Genomic DNA, 24,353 nt, shown 5'->3' with positions numbered 1-24,353 from the left:
CTGAAAGACAGGTCGCTTGTAAGTCGAAACCTGCACCTCAGCGGTGTAGTCGATGGTGAAAAGGGGGCGGTCGGAATTTGAATGGTCCCAGTACTGCGCTATGTTGCTTTGACAACGGTCCTGAGCTTGTCTCTATATTTGTGCAACGCTCGCTGTGCTGCTCGCAGCTAGAGCACTCTGACTTGATGCGCTGAGCCGGTTTGAGAAAGCTCTTCTGTTCAATATACTTCATTGCGGGTCACTGTGAGCCGGTTTGAGAAAGCTCTGCTGTTCAATATACTTCATTGCGGGTCACTCTGAGCTCTGCTGATGCGATCTAGGAAGGTCGAAACAGCTAGCTGTCCAGAGATCGAGTCGATGTATTTATATTTTTCAATCTCACTGTATTCTTTGAATGCTGCAAGCCTCCCGTATATGAATGCTTTTTGCTTTTTTCAAAAGTGAGATTCTCGGCACCAAATAGTGCCTATCATTACGGTTCATACGAGTAGAGATTTGTGTTGTGTGCTTTGGTTTTGCAGGACTGCAGACGCAGGGGATGGCAACATCCAGTCAGCCTACATCATCGGCGGCGGCGACGAATACCGGCTGGGGGTCCACCTCCATGACACCGTCGTCTTCCCAGTCCGGCGGTATGATGTCCATGGGCCAGCCGTTGCAGCCGCAAGCTGCCGGCAGCATGTCCTTCGGAGTAAGCCACACGGGCCAGCAGCCGCAGCAGAATCGTCCGCAACAGCAAGGCATGCAGCAGCCGATGATGCCGATGAGCGGGGCTGGCGGCAGTTCCATGTCACAACCCCTCCAGCCCGCGCAGGCGTCCGGTTTCGGCCAAGCTGGTGCCGGCATGTCCTCCGGATTTGGTCAGATGTCCCAGCAGCCCATGCAGCCATCGCCGGCTGCTTCGGGCTTTGGTCAGCAGGGATCCTTTCAGGCTGGCGGTGGTGCGCAACAGCAATCAATGAACTCCGGTCTATTTGCTGGCATGGTGTCTTCACAGCCAATGCAGCCTTCGAAGCCGGCATCAAATGCATTTAGCGGCGGCATCGAAGATTGGCTCGGCTGAATTTCGAATGCACAAACAACGTACGTATGCAGTTTTAACTGCACCACACCAACACCTGCTAAGAACAAATGAACTGTCCTTGAATAAATCCTGTTATTTGATACCCATGACAACTTCCCGTCACATTACTCTACTTTGGATTGGTGCGTGCTTCATAGTTATTGGTTTTTTTTACTCCACTCATCAAATCAAACTTCCTTATCATAATATTGTAGCTCTTTCTTTGGATATTCTCTCTCCTTTCTCACTCAACTGCGTACGGATAATGAACATAGAATGTTGCCAAGCTGGGGACGCCTGCTTTTCTGCTGCACTGGCTGGGCACCATGGCATTGGCACTTTGAAGACGATCATAAAACTATTACTTCAACTTCAAGTATGTCATGTCACTATAATTATATCCTTGACGTGTCCGAATAAGGACATAGCTGTTACCACGGCTACATAATTATACTGACGCCAAAGGGCTCTGTAAGGAGCTGCCATTCCCTACATACACTGGCACTGTCAGATAAATGTTTTAGCAGCGACTGCAGCGCAGACACTGTAGAACATCTATACAAATCACGCTTTAAAACGGGCTTCTTTGCCCACGCTAGCTGCTTCCAGTTGATAATAATAATTATTATTATTGCTTTCCTATCCTTTGGTGTTGCTTGTTACAGCTGTTCTCCCTCCTGTTCTCTTTTCTCTTTCTTTTCTTAAAGTCTTCTTTGATGTCACTTTTGAAAGCATGCGCATATGCCGCTTCATTTGAATGATTCCATCCTGTATCAGAGAAAGTAATTCATTTTTCAAAGTACATGTCCAATATAAGTTAATACCGGAACTTATCACTACAAGTAGTATCAAGAGTACATAACCCCGGCTCTAGGGGTTATGTACTCTTGCTAGCATCACGTATGGGTTGGTATTCTTGCTAATCTGGTTGTTTCTCAACATAATTGAGGAGGGGTGGGGGTAATACGAACATACACAGACACAGCGCAAGCATGATGGCAAGAGTTCATTTTTATGCATGTCATTTATTATGAACTCTTGATGATGGGGATCAGGGCCTAGGGCCGGAGTAGTACTATCAAGAGGTTATTATAATTATTATGATCATACCAGGGAGTAGTAAAATTGTATTTTACTACTCCCGGATCATAGTTCATACTCTTCGTAGATCTACGGACGGTACTACTCCCTGATGCCATTGGGATCACCAGATCACCATGATCACTGCACTGGTCAGCGCGTCCTAGCTCGATCTTCATCGTTGCAGTACGAATCTCTACTACGATCGTGTTGTGTTTTGTCGGGAGTCGTAATGTTACAACTCTCTGGTTTTGGTTTTTTTAAAGGGGAAGTATACCCTAAAATCAAATTTTCACCAGTTGTAGTCTTCTGGGTGCTGAGTCGAATGGTCTTGGTCCGAGGAAGCTGCGACGCTCCCTTCCTACTTGAATGCCAATCGAACTCGCGCACTTCCACCGAAACTGGGTGACTGCGCCCTACTAGATGGGGATTTGTATGCAAAATGTCACTAAAAGCGCCATTTCGTTCTTATAAAAGCACGGATGACCGCGATTGGCCCATATGTTGTAGTCTTTTGGACGCTGAGTCGACTGGTTTTGGTCCGAAAAGGCTGCGATGCAGCGTTCCTCCTTTATTCCCAATCGAACATGGTTGAACAAGCGGTCACGTGCTCCTGGGTGCCCAAATCACCTGGTCACCGCGCCAGCAGGCGACAACTTTCACACCAAGGTTCAACTCGAGTTCAACTCGAGTGACAGGACTGCACCCAAAAAAGGTCAAACAGGCTAGTAAGTTGTACCCTGCAGGCACGGTGACCAGCTGACTGGTGTACGCAGGAGCACGTGACCGCTTGTTCAACCATGTTCGATTGGGAATAAAGGAGGAACGCTGCATCGCAGCCTTTTCGAACCAAAACCAGTCGACTCAGCGTCCAAAAGACTACAACATATGGGCCAATCGCGGTCATCCGTGCTTTTATAAGAACGAAATGGCGCTTTTAGTGACATTTTGCATACAAATCCCCATCTAGTAGGGCGCAGTCACCCAGTTTCGGTGGAAGTGCGCGAGTTCGATTGGCATTCAAGTAGGAAGGGAGCGTCGCAGCTTCCTCGGACCAAGACCATTCGACTCAGCACCCAGAAGACTACAACTGGTGAAAATTTGATTTTAGGGTATACTTCCCCTTTAAAAATGGTTTTGTTCGTCTCATCATTTTTGTCCCCAGTTGTCATGGAATCATGCCGGGTTCGAGCTCATCACCAAGACCAACAGAGGGACGCTTTTCGAAGCTTCACGCTATCGATCCATGCTGGGTTGATGAGAACAATCTTGTGAAATAAAAGTGTTGGAAATTTCACAAGCACTCAGGATGGCGGCTGTAAGTTGCAGCTTTGTTTCTGTATCAGCCGCGTGTGGAAGACGTAACTCTTTGTCTTGACCTTTCTGGTTGATGCAGCCCACAGCAGCCGGTGTCGCGGAGGTTCGCGACCTGACTCGCGTCGAACGTATTGGTGAGGTTTTTGCAATTTGAAATCTTCTTTGAATCTCTCAACATTCCTTGAACTTCCCAGCTGTGTACTTGGGGAGAATACGTTGTTCGTGAACGTGATGTAGCAGGGTTTTGCGCATCAAGCACGGGTTTACAGGGGAAGCATACAACATGTGTCTATCCTAAATGCCACATATTGCAGGACACAAAAAATGTATGGAAAAGAGATTTGTACTACTGTATAATGAGAATCTATAGCTACAATGATAATACACATTGGATCAATACATGGACATGTAGTTCTGTTCTCCTTGAACGCTCAGAAAAGATAGCTGGGAAAGCTGTTAAGCTGCATGGTCGTAAACATGTATCTGTTGCTGTCTTTTGTGTTGCGTGCGCTCGCATCTGCATGTTGTTTGTTATGTGTATGGCTATGTGTGGGTATGTGTGCGTGGGTGGGTGTGCGTGGGTGTATGTCTGTGCATGCGCATAACTATATGTGCGTGTGGGTGGTTGTGTGTGTGTACGTGGGTGCGTGTATGTCTGTGTGTGTGTGTGTTTGTGTGGGTGGGTGTTGCATCCACGATCAGGTGCTCACTCACATATTCGTGGACTGGGTCTGGACGATGCCTTGGAGCCACGTCAGGTCAGTTTAACTTCATAACTATATCCTGGCAGAATTTTTCACAATGTCAGCTTGAATTCGATTCTGTACTGTGGCAGAGCATTGTGATTCAATGGCAGGGGGGGGGGGGGGATTTGTGTGAGTTGCACTCTTAACAGACCATGAGCAGTGCCAGTGGTTGTAAGACTCACTTCCGTAGCTGTTCTTATACTGTGACCAACAACATAATATGCTCACGTTTGGACGAGGCACCGTATTTTCCGGAGTGTAAGCTGCACCCAGATTTTTGTCACGAAATACCGACACCTACCCTGTTTATCACCGTTAATTTGACATCGTAGTATAAGCCGAACCGGCTTTTTTAGGGGGGGGGGGGGGGGGAGAAGGAGGTGAATTGCGTGTGTTTAAAGTGCGGCTTACACTCTGGAAAATACGGTAATAAAGTTGGTTGCTTGCAATGGTTGAGCTAGTGCTTCCTAGACTATGAAGCCGAGACCTCTGGTCGGCAGAGCTTAGTGGGCCCCACCACCACACGCTATTATTCACCCCAGTGCCTGGAGATATGTGGATTTTGTGGAAGAAAAAAGAAGAAGAAAAAACTAAATGTCAGGAGAATTCAGCAGCTCTGTGTGTGTGTGTGCGTGTGCGTTTGCGTGTGTGCGTGTGCGTGTGTGTGTGTGTGTGTGTGTGTGTGTGTGTGTGCGTGTGAATGTGTGTGCGTGTGATGAAGTGCATAGCGCATGTGTGATGAAGTGCATAGCGCATGATACAGTCCTTTGCGACCATCCGACTGACCTCGATTCCTTGCCATGGTCCTGTTATGGATGTTGCGCGTTAGCAATAGCTGCAGTCGACAGGGATTCTCCAGAGCGAACGGGCCGGTTGTCTTTGCCGTTTGTGAGAATTTGCTGTAGTCATGTTTTGTGTTCGCTTTGGTTTGAATGTGTTTGCTGTTGGTGTTGTGTGCATACGTGCTTGCCTGTGCGTGTGCACATGTGCAGACCTCCCAGGGCATGGTGGGCCAGCTGAAGGCTCGCCGCGCAGCTGGTGTCATTGTCGAAATGGTCAAGGTATGCATCACCACCGCCAATGTCATTGTTTTTGCTCTATTCCCTGTACTCCGAGCGTGCTTGTTTGCTGCTCAGTTCTGGTGTTTGCAGTCAAAGGTTGCATCATCATCTCGAGTCAAGAGCATGTATTCCAGTGACACATTTTGTTGATGCCCTCTTTGATAGATTGCGTGCTGTGGCGTGTATCCTGCTGTTGCTGCTATTGCTGCTGCGGTTTATGGGGTGTGTCCGTGCGTGGTGGTGGTGGTGGCGGCTACGCTTCTGCTATTCCTGAACACAGGAGGGCAAGATCTCTGGCCGGGCGTGTCTAGTCGCTGGTCAGCCAGGAACCGGCAAGACGGCCATTGCAATGGGTGAGTGAGATATGAGCGGCTCTACGCATGCACGAAACGTTTGTGTCTGCCCCTGCACCATGTGTGTGTGGGGGGGGGGGGGCTGTATCACGCACTCCTGCGCTGCAGAAAGGATCAGTGTCGAGAGTTTACTCCAGGCATGTGACAATTTCACTAGAGCTTCTGACTCTACTGCACAGTCCACCTTGCAAAACACGACCCTGGATGATGCGTGAGAATAGTGTCGTTATTCGCGAGCTGTCATTATTCGTGAGGTTGAAAACATGCAGTCAAGCGGTCACTAGGTCTGAACATTGTGTTGTTATTCGCGAGTTGCCGTTATACCCGAGGTCGGTGTTCACAAGTTTGACTGTATGGTATTCTACTCTGTGACCCCCGCTTACAAGAGGCATGTTTATCGCCATGTTGCGTACGAAAGCATTGCTTATCGCCATGCGTTGCAAACTGATGTTCAGACCCTAGTATTGCTACTCAAGCCTGACTTCTGTGCAAGGCGCAGCTTTATCCCTGGCCACTGCACAACAACCAGCACACACGCTTCACTATCCGTGCTCTGTCGGCATTTCAGTGGAGATGCGGCATCACCAACCCGGGTAGTCAGGCGTACTGTACAAGTAATGTGTCCATGCCTTATTTATTTTGCATGATGCGTGTGCATGTGGAAACACGGCATCGCCAGCCTGGGTTGTCATTGAGCATGGTGTACTCGTTATGCTATGTGTCCATGCCCTGTTGATGTTGCATGATGTGTGTGCATGTCTGCTGATCCAGGCATGGCACAGTCACTTGGCGCGGACGTTCCCTTCATCAGCATCTCGGGCAGTGAGATCTTCTCGCTGGAGATGAGCAAGACGGAGGCTCTGACGCAGGCATTCCGCAAGGCTATTGGTGTTAGAATAAAGTAAGTCGTAGCTATGTAGTGTCAGGTGGGGTTGCTGGGATTAGAGTGCCCTAGGTTCAGGCTGTGCACTGCTGGTGTCTGTAGCGATGGTGCAGGGATGCAGTTGGACATGAGCGATACGAACAGCAGCGGCACATGCGAGCATGTACACATGCGAGCATGTACACATGCGAGCATGTACACATGCGAGCATGTACACATGCGAGCATGTACACATGCTTGCACGCAATCCACGTGCACGTGTACTCACAGACACGTACACACACACTCTCTCACACACACACACACGTACACACACACACACACCTTGACCTTGATCTTGCCCATTGCATACGCAATGATAGCGAATGTCGGAAAGTTCAAGTGAGAACACGAGCGCAGACCTTGGCATGTCGTTTCAAGTCTCCTGGTCGACGAAATGGGCGTCCACAGACACAGAGAAGATGATCAGGAGCGGGCCGTGGCGGTGGAGTGCTACTCGCGACTCGTCTCCAGCCGGGACGATCTTGGCAACTCTCAAGCCAGGTGGTCACGCCGAGGTCCGCCAGGTCACACCTTGACCTTGACCTTGATCTTGCCCATTGCGTACGCAATGATAGCGAATGTCGGAAAGTTCAAGTGAGACACACACACACACAACTCTGTGCTTACCCTGTCGTCCACCAAGCAGCTAGCTTACCTCTGTGTTCTGCACTCTCTGTGTTTGACATTGGCAGGGAGGAGAGTGAGATCATCGAGGGAGAAGTTGTAGAGATTGTTATCGACCGGCCTGCATCAGGAACGGTAAGTCACCTGGCAACCTAACCCAGTGTTGAAATTCATGATTATGATTATGACATACGGCATCACACTTAGGGAAAGAGAAAACTTCAGGCCACTTTTGGGAATATTCCCACAAGTACTCTCAATGCCTTCTCATCAGATGGGATACAGGGGAAAAGAAATTGAACGAGAACGATAGGTTTTATACAGCAGAGAGGCGGTACAGCGTCGCAAAGACGAGCAGCTAGAAACTACAGCGGTAAAATCCGTGACCCCGTACATGTAGAAGGAATGGCAAAGCAGTGCGAGATTTTATATTCACACAAGGAAGCCTAACCCATTCAAACGGAAGCAGGTTACGTTCACGCTTAGGTTGTTAGGTAGGTCGTTTACAACTTGTTAGTTATGTCACTGTGTTGTCTATTGTTGCCGCGAAATACACCTCTCGCTTGTTTGGTGTCTTCGCACTTCACACTTGCACCCTTTTTTGTGATTTCTTCTATGAGTGCAAGGTCATTCATTCTATTTTACCGTTAGTGTTTCTAACTCAGAAGTAGCGACAAACTCGGCCGTTAGTGTTCCTGGCTACTCTTCTTTGTGCTGTTTCTATCACACCTCTGCTGTAAATGTATAAAATTCATTGTGCTTGTTCAGTTTTTTCCCCTGTATTCCATCTGATGACAATGCATCGAACGTACTGTTGAAATCTTTCCGGATGCGTTGCTTGTGAGGAGCCTGGATTTGTGCTCTTTTCCCAAGCTTCATTGCAGTTTGTCTCCAAGAAATCTGTTACTCCTAGTTTTCTCCTTTATCATGTTTTGCATGGCTTGACAGTCTCGTCACATGATACCAGCCTAGATAGGTGAACAGAAGCTTTGGTGTTCTGTAGGACACATGCGCACATGCATACGTGCATAGCCGGGGACCCACTTTTGAACAGTGGTTAATAATGTCAACTATCTGCTGGACCATAGCTACCGAAGGCAAGGAAAACTGCCTGAGTACAGGTCTACCCTCGTTAGTACGACATTGGTTACAAGACAAAACCCTCATTAGTAGACAACGCTCAAAAATCTCCTGGCACCTGACACGCGTACATTCATGTCCGGATAATAGATGATACTCGTTATACGACACGATTTGAAGCCCCGGGGTTATCTACCAACGAGGGTAGACCTGTAGTGTTTTAAAAGTCCCTTGTTTAATATCTTCTGTTATGGTCCATTTCACTACCACAGGGTGCCAAGACCGGCAAGCTGACACTGAAGACAACAGAGATGGAGACGGTCTACGACCTGGGCACCAAGATGATCGAGTCGCTCACCAAGGAGAAGGTGCACGCCGGAGACATCATCACCATCGACAAAGCCACCGGCAAGTGCAGCAAACTCGGCAGATCGTTCACCCGTGCCCGCGACTATGATGCCATGGGACCTCAGGTATGCTACGAGTTTTTTGTTGGTGCTGTTGTGGACATTGAAATCCGGTGGAATGACTAAAGCCGGCACCCTTAACTCAAGTGCACTGTGTATATGGAGTTCACGCACGCACTGCCAAACAATGGACCAGCAGTGTTCGCGCCTGCACGGCCAGGGCCCCGTGGCCGCTTGACTTCCCAACGAATTTCAATGCCCACACCAGTACATGTTGTCTTGCAGTGCTTCCTTTCAAGAAGCTGGATTGCTCCTGCACACTTTTCTTGTAGCTGAATTATTTGGGTCGCAACACAGACCCCTCATGTTCTTCTTGTCATAGTCTGTTGGTATCAGTTAGCTTTGTTGGTTGATGTTTTTAATATTGTGTGTAGGTCACTGTGTTGCTGTGGGTGTGTGCAGAGTTTGTTTCATTGTTGTGATGTTGTCAGCTTATGGATGCCTGGATGGTTATCAAATATCTTTTCTGCTTCAGCTTGTTGGCATGGGGACAAGTTAGAGAACCATTACTTTCTGCTAGATGCTACTGGTAGACTCAGACTTTCTATGTGGTGGTGGTGATGTTCTGTTTGTTTTGCAGACAAAGTTTGTCCAGTGTCCCGAAGGTGAACTGCAAAAGCGCCGTGAAGTCGTGCATACCGTCAGTCTGCATGAGATCGATGTAATCAACAGTCGCACGCAAGGTTTCCTCGCCTTGTTCTCCGGTGAGTAGCATTCGGAGTGTTTTTCTGTGTGTGTGGGTGTAGTGTAAGGGTGTAGGGTGTGCCATTGTGTGTCTGTGAATGTGCACGAGGGTGAGCAATTGAGTGAATGGATGGATGGATGGATTGACGGATGGACAAACGAACGGAAGAGTGTGAACGAGTGAAGGAGTGTTGCAATAATTACATGATACTGTTTGTGAAGCTTGAACTTCTCGTAAGAAGCCAATCAGATACAGAATGGGTACGTTGTGACTTGCATACCTTGCAGAACCTCAAGATGGCCGTTTCCCGTGTTGTACCGATGCATCATTGCTTATGGTCATGTACCATTGTCTCCGTTGTGCTCCTGGAGTAACGTGTGAAACAATGCTTATATGCTGATGTGCTACTCTGCTGCTTTTCCTTGGTGCCATGATTTACAGGTGACACTGGTGAAATCAAGAGCGAAGTTCGCGAGCAGATCAACGCCAAGGTGGCCGAATGGCGGGAAGAAGGAAAGGGAGAGATCGTTGCCGGTGTAAGTACAGTGAAGTACCGTTGACCCCCCCTGTAGAATTTCTGCCTGTGAAGCAATGTCGGCGTATGCAATGAAATACGATGTTGAACCAACGCATGTACCGCCGTACACAAAACGTGCGAGTGCAGGATGAAAATGTGCACAATCCAGCATGGCAGGTCTGATCTTCTGCTTTGTTGTACATCGTACTGCACTTGAACGACTTGATCTTATCCCCCCCCACCACCACCGCCGAAAAACCAGCTGGGAAGCGACACTGCATGGCGGGCGGATCAACGGTACTTTGCGGTACATGTAGTATGTGCAGTGTAAAACTCTGCTAAGACATACCTCCATGGGCAGCGGGAAAGTGTACTTACTATCCGACATACTTCAATGTGGACCAAGTGTGGACCAATACACCCGTGCTCAGGACAATGGCCTTCCTAAGCAGGATTTTGTCACGTCGGATGATATACTAAGCAAGACTGTACTGCGCAAGATTATTTATGTCTGATCAGAGTGCGTGCATGTGTAGCAGTGGGATTGCAAGATCATTCCGGGAGCTGACTCACTTCCGTGCACCTTACATGTATATGTACCTGCATTTCATGCTGTTCTGTCCAGGTATTGTTTATTGACGAGGTTCACATGCTGGACATGGAATGCTTTTCGTTCCTCAACCGTGCGCTGGAAAGCGACATGGCGCCCATTCTCGTCCTGGCCACCAACCGTGGCATCACTCGGTAAGTGCTTGCTGCGGGGTAGACACCTACCTGCTGTGTGTCCAATGGGATCACACACACACGCACACGCTTACCTCTAAAACAATCACAGTGCTGTGCCATGCTACGGTGCTGGCTAGTGAAATTAAATTCACTCCCAATGATAAAGTAGTGGAGTGTTTGAGTTCATAGCCAGATTTTCATAGGTGTAGGGCTGTACAGTACTCAGCGCAGGTTTTTTTCATGGAAGAAATGTTTAACTGGCCAGCACTGCACGTGTCCACATCCTTGATTCAGATATTATGGTCTTGCCAGGAGCTGTCCATGCTTTTCTTCAGCACATGCCACAGAGCCCAGCAACAGTGAATGCACCCGTCCGTTCTTGCCGTTGTGTGATCCTGCATGCACCCGTCCGTTCTTGCCGTTGTGTGATCATGCATGCACATGTACACTGCAGTTGGAGTAAGCCCTGGTTTGCGAGCGGAGCTTTGCTGACTCTAACTACAGTAAAACCTGTGACGAACGACCACCCCTTGGGACCAGAGAAAGTGGTCTTAAGTCGTGGGTGATCCTTAGTTAGAGGTTTGCACCGCACAACCATATATGAATGTGAGACCGTCCGTGCCTGTTGAAGTGGTCTGTAGTACCAGGCTGGTTGTTAGTCACGGTGGTCTTTAGTTACAGGTTTTACTGTACTAGTGATTGGCTGTGTGCTGCTTCCGTTTGTACAGTATCCGTGGTACGCAGTACACAAGTCCGCACGGCATTCCACTGGACCTGTTAGACCGTCTGCTCATCATCCACACACAGCCGTACGATGAGAAGGAACTGCGCAAGATCCTGCAGATTCGGTAAGTTCAAGCTCAAGCTGCTGTCCATGTCCCCTATCGGTTGACCTGGACACTCACCATCCTAACTACTGTTTGTGGCGTATCCCAGCTCTGTGCCTAATGGATAGGGTTTCATTTGTAATTGGGGTAAATAGCAAAAAGGTAAGGTGCAAAGTGAAAAAGGGCATCACAGTAATTTTTAACACGGCACTTCCGATGCGGGGAAGACTCCGCGTCCATGTGCCTGTTTGGTTCCTGTCCGTGTGTGTGCACGCACGCATGTTAACACGCGTCCACGTGCTCCTGTGTGTGTGTGCATAGCTGTGAGGAGGAGGACGTGGAGATGTCGGAAGACGCCCTGTCCGTACTGACCAAGATTGGCCGCGACACGTCCATGCGCTATGCTATCCAGCTGATCACTGTAGCCAACCTGGCCTGTCGGAAAAGAAAGGTACGCTGCTCTACTGATCTCTGCTTCTTTCATACCATGTGGACATTTTCTAGAATTTGCTGAATCCAACGAGTACATCCAAAGGTTACATATCTCCCAAGAGCGTGTAACTTCACGTACACGACTCGTACCACAATGCATTTTCAGAATCGCATCATTTTTCATGATGTAATGCATCTGACTGTGCACGAACTGCATTGCACACAGTCAACCATGCATGCATTGAACTGTTTTCATCGTGAAAATGACATAATTCTGAAAGTGTGTCGTGCCAACTACCTACTGAGTACTGTATAGCAGGAAATTTTCGGACGGAGTTTATTTTCGTACGATTTCGTACACGGCCTCGTTTGTACTAAAATTAATTCCGGACTAAAATTTGTTCATGTGAAATTATGTACACTATACATGCGTACTGCATGCGAACACGTGAGTTTAGCATGCAGCACTGTACGAAAATAAAATCCGGACGAAAGGTCGAAATTCGGCTTTGTCCGAAAATAGTTCCGTCCGAAAATTTCCTGCTATACAGCATCTCAAGTTGCACACTCTCTCACCGTATATGCGTCTGCTAAGAATTACTACAGTGGGCGTGGAGATTGTGTCCTTATTGGAAGCATTTCCTATTTAGTGATATCACATGCACTGATTGACCACACCACACCACACAGTACAAAATGCACACGTATACAATGCACTATTATGTCCTTCACATGGATAAGAATATTTAAATAAAAAATATATAAAAATAAATAAAACATGGCATATGAATGATATGGCTATTAGTCTAGGAGCCAAGTCAGCAAAAGTCCAAGGAATAAGGAGTTAGTGTGACACCTTGTCCAGGAAAGATTTTTTGACGGATTTGGAATGGCATAACAACCAGTAACTGATCCCTGAAAACCAGAACGTGCCAAAGTTGTCCATTCAAGAGTTATGGCCGATTTACTAAAATTGCCATGGTTACCATAGCAACGTACATGTAAATTGCCTCTTTTTAGCTGAAGAGACATGCAATATGGGTCAAATAGATAATGAATGGCTGTCAAAGTCATAAGTGAAGATAAAAGTTCCCAAAACTGCCTTCAAAATATTATAAATGTCATCAAAAGTGAATTATTTAATACTGGTGTGGTTTGTACATGTACATGTACAATGTACAGTGTACATGTATTTGGTATCATTATTACATTGTATGTAGAGGTAGTATCACAGTTACTTATCAGTGGGAAATTTCTGTATGGTCACCAGGAGCAGCGCTTGACACTGGCACACTGAAGTACGAAATTAGAACTGTTCAGTATGCTTCACAAACAAGGAATGAATCTGCCCTACATGTACATGTAGGTGCAGTGACCGTGCAGAAGGGTGAGTCGTCAGGCAAAGCTGTTGCAGCTCTTCGCTAGTCCTTTTCTCTATCCTCCAGCGACTATGTGTCAAGCTGCAGCAAAAGCTCTGGACCTGAAATCTGTGATGGCCATCGGATGGAGAGGTTGTAGCATACCATCAATGGGCAGCGGGATCTGGGATACCATCATACCAGGCTGAGCAGCAGCACATGTTTCCTGAAAGAGCTGCCTGGAAGGTGGCTTTGGCTATACGGATATACATGTAGTTATGGGAGTCTTGGAAGGGGGACGACTCATGGATAGCCCACTGGAGTCATGAAGAAGAGCTGTTATCGTGCCTCGTTGACAGATGTAGTCGCTGGAGGATAGAGAAAAGGACTAGCGAAGAGCCGCAACAGCGTTGCCTGACGACTCACCCTTCTGCACCAAGGTCTGGGGCAGATTCATTCCTTGTTGGTGAAGCGTACTGAACAGTTCTTTTTTGGATGGAGAGCCAAGGATAAATTTATAGAAAGGAAAAAGGACCATTGAACTGCAAGCTATGCTAGAATATCCACGAACACCACCAGTTACTAAACAATCACCTTCCCCTCATATGTTATCATATACATGTAACTTAGAACCTTCCAAGTTGGAAGGCTGGTGTAGTGCGCATCCAAGATGTGCTAGCCACTGCTAGAGCTGTTAGCCAGTTAGTTGTAGAACGTCAGTACCGTCGGTCAGTGTCGTGCAATGTTATCGCATGAGCTGATTGTTCAGTAACTAGTGGTGTTAGTGGATTATAGCGTAGCTTGTAGTTCGATGGTCCTTTTTCTTTTCTGTAAATTATTGTTTTGTACTTCTATGTGCCAGTGTTAAGCTCTGGTCCTGGTGACCATACAGCAATTTCCCACTGATAAATAACGGCGATACTACCTCTACATACAATGTAATAATGATACCAAATACATGTACACTGTACATTGTACATGTACAAACCACACCAGTATTAAATAATTCACTTTTGATGACATTTATAATATTTTGAAGGCAGTTTTGGGAACTTTTATCTTCACTTATGACTTTGACAGCCATTCATTATCTATTTGACCCATATTGCATGTCTCTTCAGCTAAAAAGAGGCAATTTACATGTACGTTGCTATGGTAACCATGGCAATTTTAGTAAATCGGCCATAACTCTTGAACGGACAACTTTAGCACATTCTGGTTTTCAGGGATCAGTTACTGGTTGTTATGCCATTCCAAATCCATCAAAAAATCCTTCCTGGACAGGGTGTCACATAGCTCAGTTCTGATGACCCCCTGGCTCCTAGACTATATGATTTGCAGTGCAAAGTTGAGGTGAGACTGCAAGCCTTTGCCTTCTTGCCAAATATACACACACCAGCGTGTCCAATTGCTTTGGTGCCTTCTGTTGTTTAGTGTCATTTTTCCTTACATTGTGCTCTACGGTGTCGGGGTGAAATTCTGCTTGGCAGCGGGTCGAGTGTTCCAACTTACTATGCCATAGCCTGCAGTTATTGGGAACTGTTAAACTACTTGAGCCCTGGCACAAGATTAACATGTATGCAGCAAATGGGACTTCTGCCTTTTTTGGCCTCTGGTGGGTGGAAATGATTATTTATCCCTTTCAGTTAGGAGCTGCATGTCACATCTGATCATGGGATGGTTGCATCATACAGAAGCTGAAGTGTAGTTCTTGGCCTACCCGGAGTCCGCTATAATTCAGTTGTTTATTTTTGTACGTGTGAACCTGTTAGGGCACCGAGGTAGCCGTGGAGGACATCAAGCGCTCTTACGACCTGTTCTTGGATGAGATGCGGTCCACACAGTTCCTGAAGGAGTACCAGGATGAGTTTATGTGCAATGAGCTGCCCAGTAGTAATGGGGGTGAGTTTGTCTTCTGCTGCTGCTGCTGCTGCTGCTGCTGCTGCTGCTTGGGTACTGGTTGGCCCAGCATGGATGTGGTTGTTGTTCCTGCAGGACTTCGGACCCCTGCCTTTGCTGCAGTATAGGATTGTGTCAGATGGAATTGTCCTGCTTTGACAGTAATTATTATCAAGGAGATTCTAGTCCAGAGTCGTGAGTCATCATCCGGCTGTGCTGGCCCTACAGTTCTGCATAGGGTAATTTCAGCCATGAAAAAAAGTACTCGTGGTTGGTGGGAAAGGGCCTCGTGTACGACTGGTGGTCACTTTGTTTGCACACACAGGAAAGCAATGATGTACAATGTAGATGCGGAGTCTGATGCACAGTGGGAATGGATGAGAGCTGCACACTCAGGTCAAGATTATCAACTGGCTCCTGGTAGATCTACTGCTGCATCCATTGTGCACTTATTTATAGTTTTTCCTCGGTGGTCGTCAGTGAATTTACATCGAGTAATGATTTTAGAGAACAAACCAATATTATACAACAGTAGATCGAATGTTGAAATTGTAATTTTTGTTTCAATCAGGGCAATGGAGCACAGTTTGAACACAATAATGTTGGTTGTTCTCTTCATCACTACTCGATGTAAATTCACTGATGACCACCGGGGTTTATGAATTCTTCTTTTAGATGGAAACAAGGAAAACGGCGGGGCACAAGTTATGCGTTAGAGTGCCACCGTTTTCCTTGTTTCCATTACATTTTTTTTAAATGTCCTTGGCTCACTATCTGAATTCTGCTCTACATATTTATAGTTCTTCCTGTTTTAAAGCTCGTATCTGCTTTGCACCTGCTTCCTGTTTAGGTGAGGAGAAGATGGAGACGAGCAAGGACGCATGATAGAGTGGTGCATGCACGGAGGGCATGCGCTCTGCTGTGCAGAAGCGCCATCTGCCGACAGGACCGTTCCGGAACGTGCAAGTTTCCGGTTTGTTTTTGGCATACATTTGACCTGAGGTTGTATAGCACACATGAACACAAACACACACTCATACCCACACACGCACACACGTTATAAGACAGAACTGTACATATTTGGTAATCATAGATTTATGCTTCATGCTAGATTGTGCGTGTGTTTGCTTTCTCTTCCTTTTTGATCCCGGCTCATTAAACTACATGTGTACGTTTTTTCTAACCATTGTGTAATAAATTTTCTACTCGTACATTTTATGTTCTGTTTTCTCTGTTTGCCTCTGATGTTCCCCAAGGCTTTTTGAACATCTGCTCTCTTGCAAATCTGTCAACCTGCTAGTTGAAAGTAACTGTTGACCCAGCTTTGTTGTGCTTTGAAAACCTGGGTGTGGATGTGTGCGTGTGTGTGTGTTCTTTTGAAGCTCTTTACCTAATCAAACAGGTCAACATCATGTACATTAGTCATTTATGCCTGATTTGTATCGCTGGCTCCTTTCTTGGGTTTAGTGATCCGACGTGCGGGAAGAGGAGAGGGTATTTCTAAGAAACGTGCAGGTGCAAAGATGTGTGTGTGTGTGTGTGTCTTCAAGGTACCAGTGCATCTTACTGGTTAGTGTATGCTTCTATCAAAGCAGCGTGCTGTCTATACTGGTTACCCCAGCAAGTGTAGGGTGTGCATAGATAACTGTCTTGGCCGTTTTATGCCGATGTACTCCGTGTGGTGTAGACCAGGTGTGCATTGGTGGTCAATTCACATGGCTTCGCCAGTTGTGTGGATTAGACAGTTATCTGGCACAAGTCGTTATATTTCTCGCGCAACATAATCTTTTTCTCTTGCGAATATGGAATCTGATGTTTTCTCTTTTTGTTGCTGTTCTTTTTGCCTGACTTCTTTAGTCAGTTTTTTATGTCTCACCAGTGTCCCCACCCTCCCACCCTTCATGTCTGCCCATCGTCTTCCCTTTCTTTCTTGGCTGTAGATATGTTGTGCCTGTTTTTATGCTGCCATGTTGCCACTTGGGGTTATACATCCGGTTTTTTCCCTCATTCATGCGTCCGTCGGCGCGAGGGTTTTTTTCCCCCCGGCTGGCTCGGTCCAGAGAAATTAATCTGCCGTCCCAAGTGGTGTTTGTCCTGGCCTATTTATGTTAGTTGAATGTACTCATTCTTTCCTCTTGGGGTCTGTCCCCCTGTTGTTGCTCCTAGTTTTCTTCTGCATTCCGGTTCACATCTGGCTGCGGCCTACTACCCTCACTCTGTGTGGCGCCTGCAACCAAGGTCCGAAATTGATTTTTACTGTACCAAGGCTTGCTGTTCGGGAGAAACTGAGAGGCTGGACAGTGCATGCAAGAGTTCCCAAGGGGTATGGACAGAGTCCTGATTTATGTTATGTCCACTGAAGTGAAGTGGTTCAAGAACTTGAAGTACATGTGCCACTCTTACTCCTTTACGTTTGTTGACAGCAGGCTCAGTTGTATTATGGAGAGCTCAAAGCTCCCCAGGAGGAGTCACCAGTGCCTGCCACCACGGTCCAGCTGTCTGCATACACTGACTACGTACATGTGTAGTGTCCTGCTGCCAGGCAGGAAGCTGGGTACTGTACTTGCTTGGGGCACTGGTTTAGGCCTGGGCTCACTAACCGTCTGCTCCATTCAATTGTCATGCAGCACAGACTAACAAAGTCCGAGTGTCTGGCCTTTCGACTTTGGAGCAGCTGCATCATCAGGCAGTGTTATTTGCCCCATATTGGTGCCCGGCAGGACAGACTGGATGTAGGGATTGCGAATCCCCGGCCTAGGCCTAGGACTAGGTCACAACTACACTGAGTGGGTCCACTGTCCTGGGTTCAACTGCTTACTAGTTGGGGCTGACTCCCTAGATACTGCAGCACACATTGTTCAATGACATCCCATGCCATTCAGAAGCAGGCCGGCATCATGCAAGCCCCTCATGCATGCATGGCCATGGCTGTTGTGTTGGGACTCAGAGCATGCAGCCCCGTTATGATTCTGAAAGAGCTTTTCCAAGTAATATTATTAGTTAGTTAGTTTTCCAAGTTTTCATTGTTTTCATCTCATCTCAGACACCTGCATGCACTTAGTTATTGCCCTCACATTATGTACTGCTCTGCACTTGAGCTGGTTATGTAAGGGTCAAGTGCCCTTGTAAAATGCTCCACCGTAAAAGACTCGGCCACCTCTGAACTGCGGTGAACCACTAGCAGTAGCACTGAAATCTGAAGACAGACTTTCGGCAGGCAACTCTGCTTGAACTCTACTCTAGTCTCTAGCCTAGGCCAAGGAGTCTGAAATCTCATCCGTGTCCACTCCAGAGAAGTAGTACTTAGTACTGAATACACAGTCAATCACACACAACAGCAGGTGGTGCCGTGGCCAGCCTGCACTACTGTACTGCCTGCACTACTGGACGCTGGCCCCTAGCTAGCTGGGGTTCCAGGCTTGGGACGACAGGAACTGAGTCATGATGGTCTGGGCCCCGGGGTAGTAGTGAATCATGCCGCATGTACATGTATAGTCACTGGTACACGGTGGCAGTGCTCACCACTGTCTTAAGATCCTTAGAAAGCATCTATTGTTTCTGTGACCTGAATGTTTGCCAATTAGAGCATCATGTGGCTAACTATTACACTGTACTGTATGTGTGTGTGTGGTGCTCATGCATGTACAATCATGTAGAATCAGGGCTGTACTGGTGTCACATGCAACAACTCACCGTTAATTTTGTTGGCTGCACTATGGCAGCTGCCGTTTAGCTCCACAATACAATGCCGTTATGGGCCAGCTGCGGCAACGCTCAGCGAGTGATCCGTGCATGCACATACATGTACACACATACACACACACACACACACACACACAAACACACACACACACACACACACACACAAACACACACACACACATACACACACACACACAAACACACACACACACAAACACACACACACACACACACACACACACACACACACAAACACACACACACACATACACACACACACACACACAGTGCCGGGACATACACACACAGATACATGTAGTGACTCCGTGTGCTTTTACAATGAGCCAATCACTATTCCAGTTCAGTTTGTATTCTTCAGGAAACTAAGTACTTTGGAAGATAACAGTTATACGCCCATTGACTTGAGAAGATTTATCAAGTTAGTTCAGGTAGCTTATGTCTTCTGTCCATTGATGGGCCATTCAGAATTTCTGTCACGGTGGGCGCGTGATGGTTATTCTGACAAACTTATTGCGAGGGGCGCAGAAATGGCATCTGCAGGATACGAAATCCCTTCCTCTGAGTCATGCCTTGTATTGTCATGAGTACAGTTGCCCTGTCAATACAACACAGATAAGAATGAACACAGTAGAACTTAGAAGATTGCTGGTCTTCTTGCAGAAACGACAGCTAATATAGTAATAAGGAGGCCAATGCAGCTCGCGGTATGAATGTTTTTAGTATTACAGTCATTGTCTCGTGGTGCGAGTGAAGGGCACTTACGTAATCTGTTGTTAGCCGGTTACGATTGCGCTGTCAGCCTGCTGTCGAACAGCAAAGCCAGAGCTATCACTACTGCAGTATGACTATCATCGCTGCTTGTGATCGGTAATCGGGAAGTCACAGTTAGTGGACGAACAATTATATTTCTGTACTTTCAGTTCTCCAAGTCTACCATACCGGTACACCTGGTACACTAGTTACTAACTCTCCGGAGCTGACAGAGCTCTCTCCCACTCTTTTTCCGGAGCTGACAGGCATGATTTGTGGACTGTTGGCTACAAGTTGGCCACACTGTACTAGCAGGATCAAAGATACGACCTGAAATTCTGAAGATATATTTCCCTCCGCTTCCGAAGCATTGCCGCAAAGCCGACACAGGAAGGCTGCGTAGGATTCCAAGAGTACAGTCACACTCTTCACTTGGTCTGAAGGACTACTGTATCCAGACATACACTGGTATTATTTATGTGACTGTGCAAATGTACAGTAGATCTACGTGTAGGTCTACCATGGTCTACATGACTGGTGTATGTACTGCTACATAATGCTGGTGATGATTACAGTGGTAGATCTACGATTGTTTTAGATTTATACGCAGGCCATAGTCTGGTAGGTGATGATCAGTGTGTCCTCGGTCGGTGTTCCGCAGTGACTTCAGTCTTCAATGTGATGTCGACGTCTTACTGAATCGCTTTCTTCTGCAACCATCCACCATCGGCAAACTAGCCATACTTATTGACATTGGCATTGGTACAGCACCGCCACCACTAGCAATGGTAAGTGAACGAGCCGGAACGACAACAATCTATGGAGCATTGTAAGTTTGTTGACATCAAGCTTTTCGAGGGCTGCGAAAACCGGTATCTTCGGTATCCCGAGTGCAATGCCGTACAAACAGTAACTACAAAATGTAGACGTACAGTAACATGTAACGTAACGGTCGTTGCGAATGGGGCCTTGCTCGGCTAATAATCATTATTATTATAGTCAGTACTAGTCAGTACTCGTATATCTTCCGCCCCGGCACAGCAGATCTACCCGTCATCAGCCACAACCGTGTCGACGTGTCGGGTCGACACCGTCAACCAAAGCATTGTAGTTTGGGTCGACCGTCGCTCGATGTGTTGATTTCTGGAATCATCCGGCCGTAGCCTGTGCGAGTCGGAAACCCTTCTTCTTGGCTGATGTCAGCTCCTCCTTCCCCTATTTACTTGGCTCAAACTGGCCAAAGCTTTAAAGATCGATCGCTTGATTCGCACGATCATGTCGACATGTCAGGTCTTTTTAGTTTTTAGTTTTTACTTTTTACACACACGTGGCCTTTGTCACCACTGTCTGTACTCTGACCTGCCACATGCTAGCTTTCATACACTGTATCCGGTTTCGTTTCTGCAACGAGCGCGCACTCCTTTTGTGTATGTCGACCTGGCCAGCTAGCTGTCCATGTCCATGTGTGTCAGTCCGTGTTCTCGGCTCTGTGCCAAAAAAGGCATACTTCAACTACTTGTTCGGAGCGCTAACACGTGGTGCATGCGGAGAATAAGGAAAGGTACCACATGCACAGTACAGTCAGTAGCCCAAACAAGGCTGCGGCACGTGTTTCAGGTGCAGATCAGCAGATTAGACGGAGAAGGCCAGTTTCTGTGAATCTGTGCGGTTGCTTTGCGTGAGTGACGGAAAGAAGGAGGCAGGGCCCAACAAGTACATAATGTCATAGTACTTGTAGACTACAGTACATGATTGTACGCTTCACTTCTTGGTTATGTTTTCAGTGGCAGTCAGCAGCTACTAATCATATCGCGTGACTTGATACAGAGAGCTAGAGTAGAGTGCACACGGTGGTAGTGACGGTGTACTCGGGAACGATAAAACTAACTAGCTTTCATCTTTGCCCTTGCCTTGGTCAAGCAGTGAGTGTGTTATCTCTGCATCCTGCATCGATCCTGCACCTAGACCATGGGGTACTTAGCCTTTGAAACGTGCGCTCCGAAATGACTGTAATAGGCATGGGTGACAGCTCTACTCTAGTCTAGGACTTTGTAGTCCCAGGATTATTTTTCAGTGGCAAGTCATTCGTTCCTTTTCCGTATACACCCCAGTGCAACCAGTGGTTCCTCATTCGCGTTCAGAATCATAGTCCTAGACTAGAGTAGAGGCTAGCTGTCACCCATGCACAGTCATTTCGGAGCGCGCGTTTCAAAGACTAAGTACCCCATGCCATGGTCTAGGTGCAGGATGCAGGATGCAGAGATAACACACTCACTCAGCCACTGCTTGAACCAAGGGCAAAGATGAAAGCGACCTTATTATTTTTGTATAGCCAACAAAAGTGCAGGGCCTGGCCAAATATGGTGCTAGGTCTTACTACACTGGACTGTGTGGACACATACTACATAGCCTAGGCAGAAACGTTACGTACTAGCTGGTCGACGAGCGGTTCAACACTGTTATGAAATATGAGTCTGTCTGTATGTTGCCTATATCTCCCACCCAGTCAAGCTAACTAACTGCAGTAAAGGGGCTACTGTCTGACAGTCTTTCGTCAATCAGTTCCTACGGTCAATCATGAACTGTTTCTTATCCTTGTGTCAGTGAGTCTGACAGCCAGCTGGACATTCGTGACTCGTGTCTGTGTGGATCCTGGAAGTGGAAAGAAGCGACGTGCTTGCAACTCCACGACACCATGTACACAGCAGATAGCGGGTGACGGCCCTACTGTCAGTACTGACTGGCCGATAAATCCCTTGCCTTGGCTTTTTACTTGGGCTAGGGCCAGTTGCAGAGCGGTGGACGTGACTCATATCACTGGCCAACTCATGTCGTGTCTGCACACAGCACAGCCATAATGTGCATGCTACTGAGTACTGTCTGTGCTACAACACACAGTAGCATGCATGCTTCATGCTTGCAGCAAAGAACCACTCTGAGCACTCTCGAATAAATCTACAGACGACAAGACTGTAGCCAGTGCAGGATCGAGTGGCATGCATGGCCGTCAACGATGACGTAGACCTCGCCTAGCGACCAGAAAATCATGGCATTGCACATGTCGAGCGAGTCACGAACATGAGGCATGATGTCGATGACCCAGCCTGAAACGGCTCGACTAGCGCTTTCGGGGAGCATTTGTGTTGTGTGAATCGGAAGACCGTCGTTTCGGTCATTTTCGTCCTGGCGAGCTTCAAAATTTGGCTTTCAGTTCACTTTCCTTGTTGCCATGCATGTATTCCGTATACAGTAATTAGTTTGATCTGACTCACGATCAGCTTGTAGAATGGAGTAAGAGGCAGCTGGAGGAGAGCTGAGAACCTGACAGCCAATATTATTGTTCATATGAGGTATGCCTTTTCATTGATTTTCACTTCGTCCATTTGTGGCGGATCAGCTGCACCGGCCGTCGTTGACTTGTATACAATGTACGCATAGATATACGCTGTAGTTTTTCGCAACCGGCGAAGACTCCTATCTTTGTCTACTTGCAGTGCTCCAAACTGCGATCTGCACCCCATGACTGTAGCTGGCTTATTCCATAATCTGATCTTCAGGCTCTGCTACAGTCCCGTCTACAGATCTCGCAGCCAATACGAAATGTTAGGGCAATTGTGATTGTGGATAGTGGTGGGCGAGCGCTTTGCAGGGCGCAGCAGAAAAGCGAAAACCTGGGGTGGCGGAGCGCGAAGGTAGTGGTGGTTCCCAACCAGGCACCCGGCTGTCCTACCACCGTGAGCTGGAAAGTTTTCTGGGACGCAGTTGTGCTGGATGCTCTATGCTGGTGCGTATCCGCATTGTGCTCGTTGTATTCAGTATGGCACTTGTGTAGTGTTTGAATAGCACTCTAAGGCAGGTGGATCAGTAGATATGCTGGGTAGATTTCTCCTACATAATATATTTCAGTCAAACTTTCTGGGAATATGCCTGCATGCAATTTGTTTCAGTTTGTGAAGACAGTGCGATCCAATTTCCTGCTGCCGGCGTTGCGTTTAGAAGCTTATGATAGTGCTGTGTTGTTTCATTAGAGCTGTATGACGCGAGCAAACTCACGCTGGCATGCCGTTTACACCGTTGATGTGGAGGTGCTACGTGTCTGCCCATTCGTTCGTTGCTTCTGTCCATTTCCTTGTGTTTGGGTTCTGTGATGAGCACCACGCATACAGATTGCGCCGCTGAGCTACCGTATTGGGGGTAATTTACAGATGGGACTGTACATAGTGACGCCGAGGAGAAGTGTCTAGAAGGACAACATGTCTACCTAAGAAAGACAACACGCTGACCTAAAATGTAAAAAGAGCACTCTAAGTCAGGGCCGTAGCACCCGGTCCGGCTGATCCCGCCGTGTCCGGTCCTTATTTCGAAAAGGTCGACCCACTCAATTCATGCAAAATGGGGTCTCTTCGTCAATAAATTATGTTTATTTCCGCTCAAGTACCCCATTGGCTGGACCACCTGAAATCTTGGTGCTACGGCTCTATTATGGGCTATCGGGCATTATCGATAATTTTCACGAAACGAAAAAAAAGTTTAGTTTAGTATGACCCTCCCTCACCCACCCACCCACCCTCCTGAACGAAAATTATATTGACTTGACAGCTAGAGTGGATTGGTGTTTTATCTATCATTATTTTCAAAACGAAACTCTCCTCGACCCACCCATCCATAAACAAAACTTTTTCGTTTCGTGTAAAAGATCGATAACTATGAAATTAATTAT

The 24,353-nt window shown here is 47.2% G+C and overlaps 3 protein-coding genes across 6 annotated transcripts in view; all 3 read left to right on the top strand.

Annotated features, from left to right (window-relative positions):
- LOC135822604 (SCY1-like protein 2) overlaps positions 1-1,884 on the top strand; it is a 19,796-nt gene extending 17,912 nt beyond the window's left edge. Inside the window, exon 19 of the mRNA XM_065335417.1 lies at positions 522-1,884. Coding sequence (XP_065191489.1) covers positions 522-1,063 — 542 coding nt within the window. The 3' untranslated portion in view covers positions 1,064-1,884. The remainder of the gene's footprint in view (positions 1-521) is intronic.
- Positions 1,885-3,365: 1,481 nt separating this feature from the next.
- Positions 3,366-16,482, top strand: LOC135822603 (ruvB-like 2). The gene is made up of 15 exons (XM_065335416.1): positions 3,366-3,461; positions 3,540-3,594; positions 4,163-4,218; positions 5,199-5,267; positions 5,548-5,620; positions 6,392-6,521; positions 7,238-7,304; positions 8,522-8,722; positions 9,297-9,420; positions 9,843-9,937; positions 10,544-10,662; positions 11,373-11,492; positions 11,793-11,922; positions 15,034-15,163; positions 16,011-16,482. Exons 1-15 carry the CDS (start codon positions 3,453-3,455, stop codon positions 16,043-16,045), a joined length of 1,413 nt encoding a protein of 470 aa, XP_065191488.1. The 5' UTR covers positions 3,366-3,452; the 3' UTR covers positions 16,046-16,482.
- A 3,698-nt stretch (positions 16,483-20,180) lies between these two features.
- Positions 20,181-24,353, top strand: part of LOC135822600 (uncharacterized) — a 30,674-nt gene continuing 26,501 nt past the window's right edge. Inside the window, exon 1 of one of the 4 annotated variants that reach the window (XM_065335412.1) lies at positions 20,181-20,421. In XM_065335412.1, coding sequence (XP_065191484.1) covers positions 20,419-20,421 — 3 coding nt within the window. In that variant the 5' untranslated portion in view covers positions 20,181-20,418. Of the gene's footprint in view, positions 20,422-22,760; positions 22,984-23,010; positions 23,418-24,353 lie in introns of those variants that run through there. The other 3 variants (XM_065335413.1, XM_065335414.1, XM_065335411.1) reach the window with 3 other exon arrangements.

The sequence above is a fragment of the Sycon ciliatum genome, chromosome 8 (genome assembly GCF_964019385.1).
Source record: "Sycon ciliatum chromosome 8, ocSycCili1.1, whole genome shotgun sequence".
Classification (NCBI taxonomy): Eukaryota; Metazoa; Porifera; class Calcarea; order Leucosolenida; family Sycettidae; genus Sycon; species Sycon ciliatum.
This window is presented reverse-complemented; position numbering and strand designations above follow the sequence as displayed.

Coding starts and splice junctions, on each gene's coding strand:
- LOC135822603 (XM_065335416.1), top strand. Junction 5,268..5,547: donor TCATTGTCGAAATGGTCAAG/GTATGCATCACC, acceptor TCCTGAACACAG/GAGGGCAAGATCTCTGGCCG. Junction 8,723..9,296: donor ATGATGCCATGGGACCTCAG/GTATGCTACGAG, acceptor TTTGTTTTGCAG/ACAAAGTTTGTCCAGTGTCC.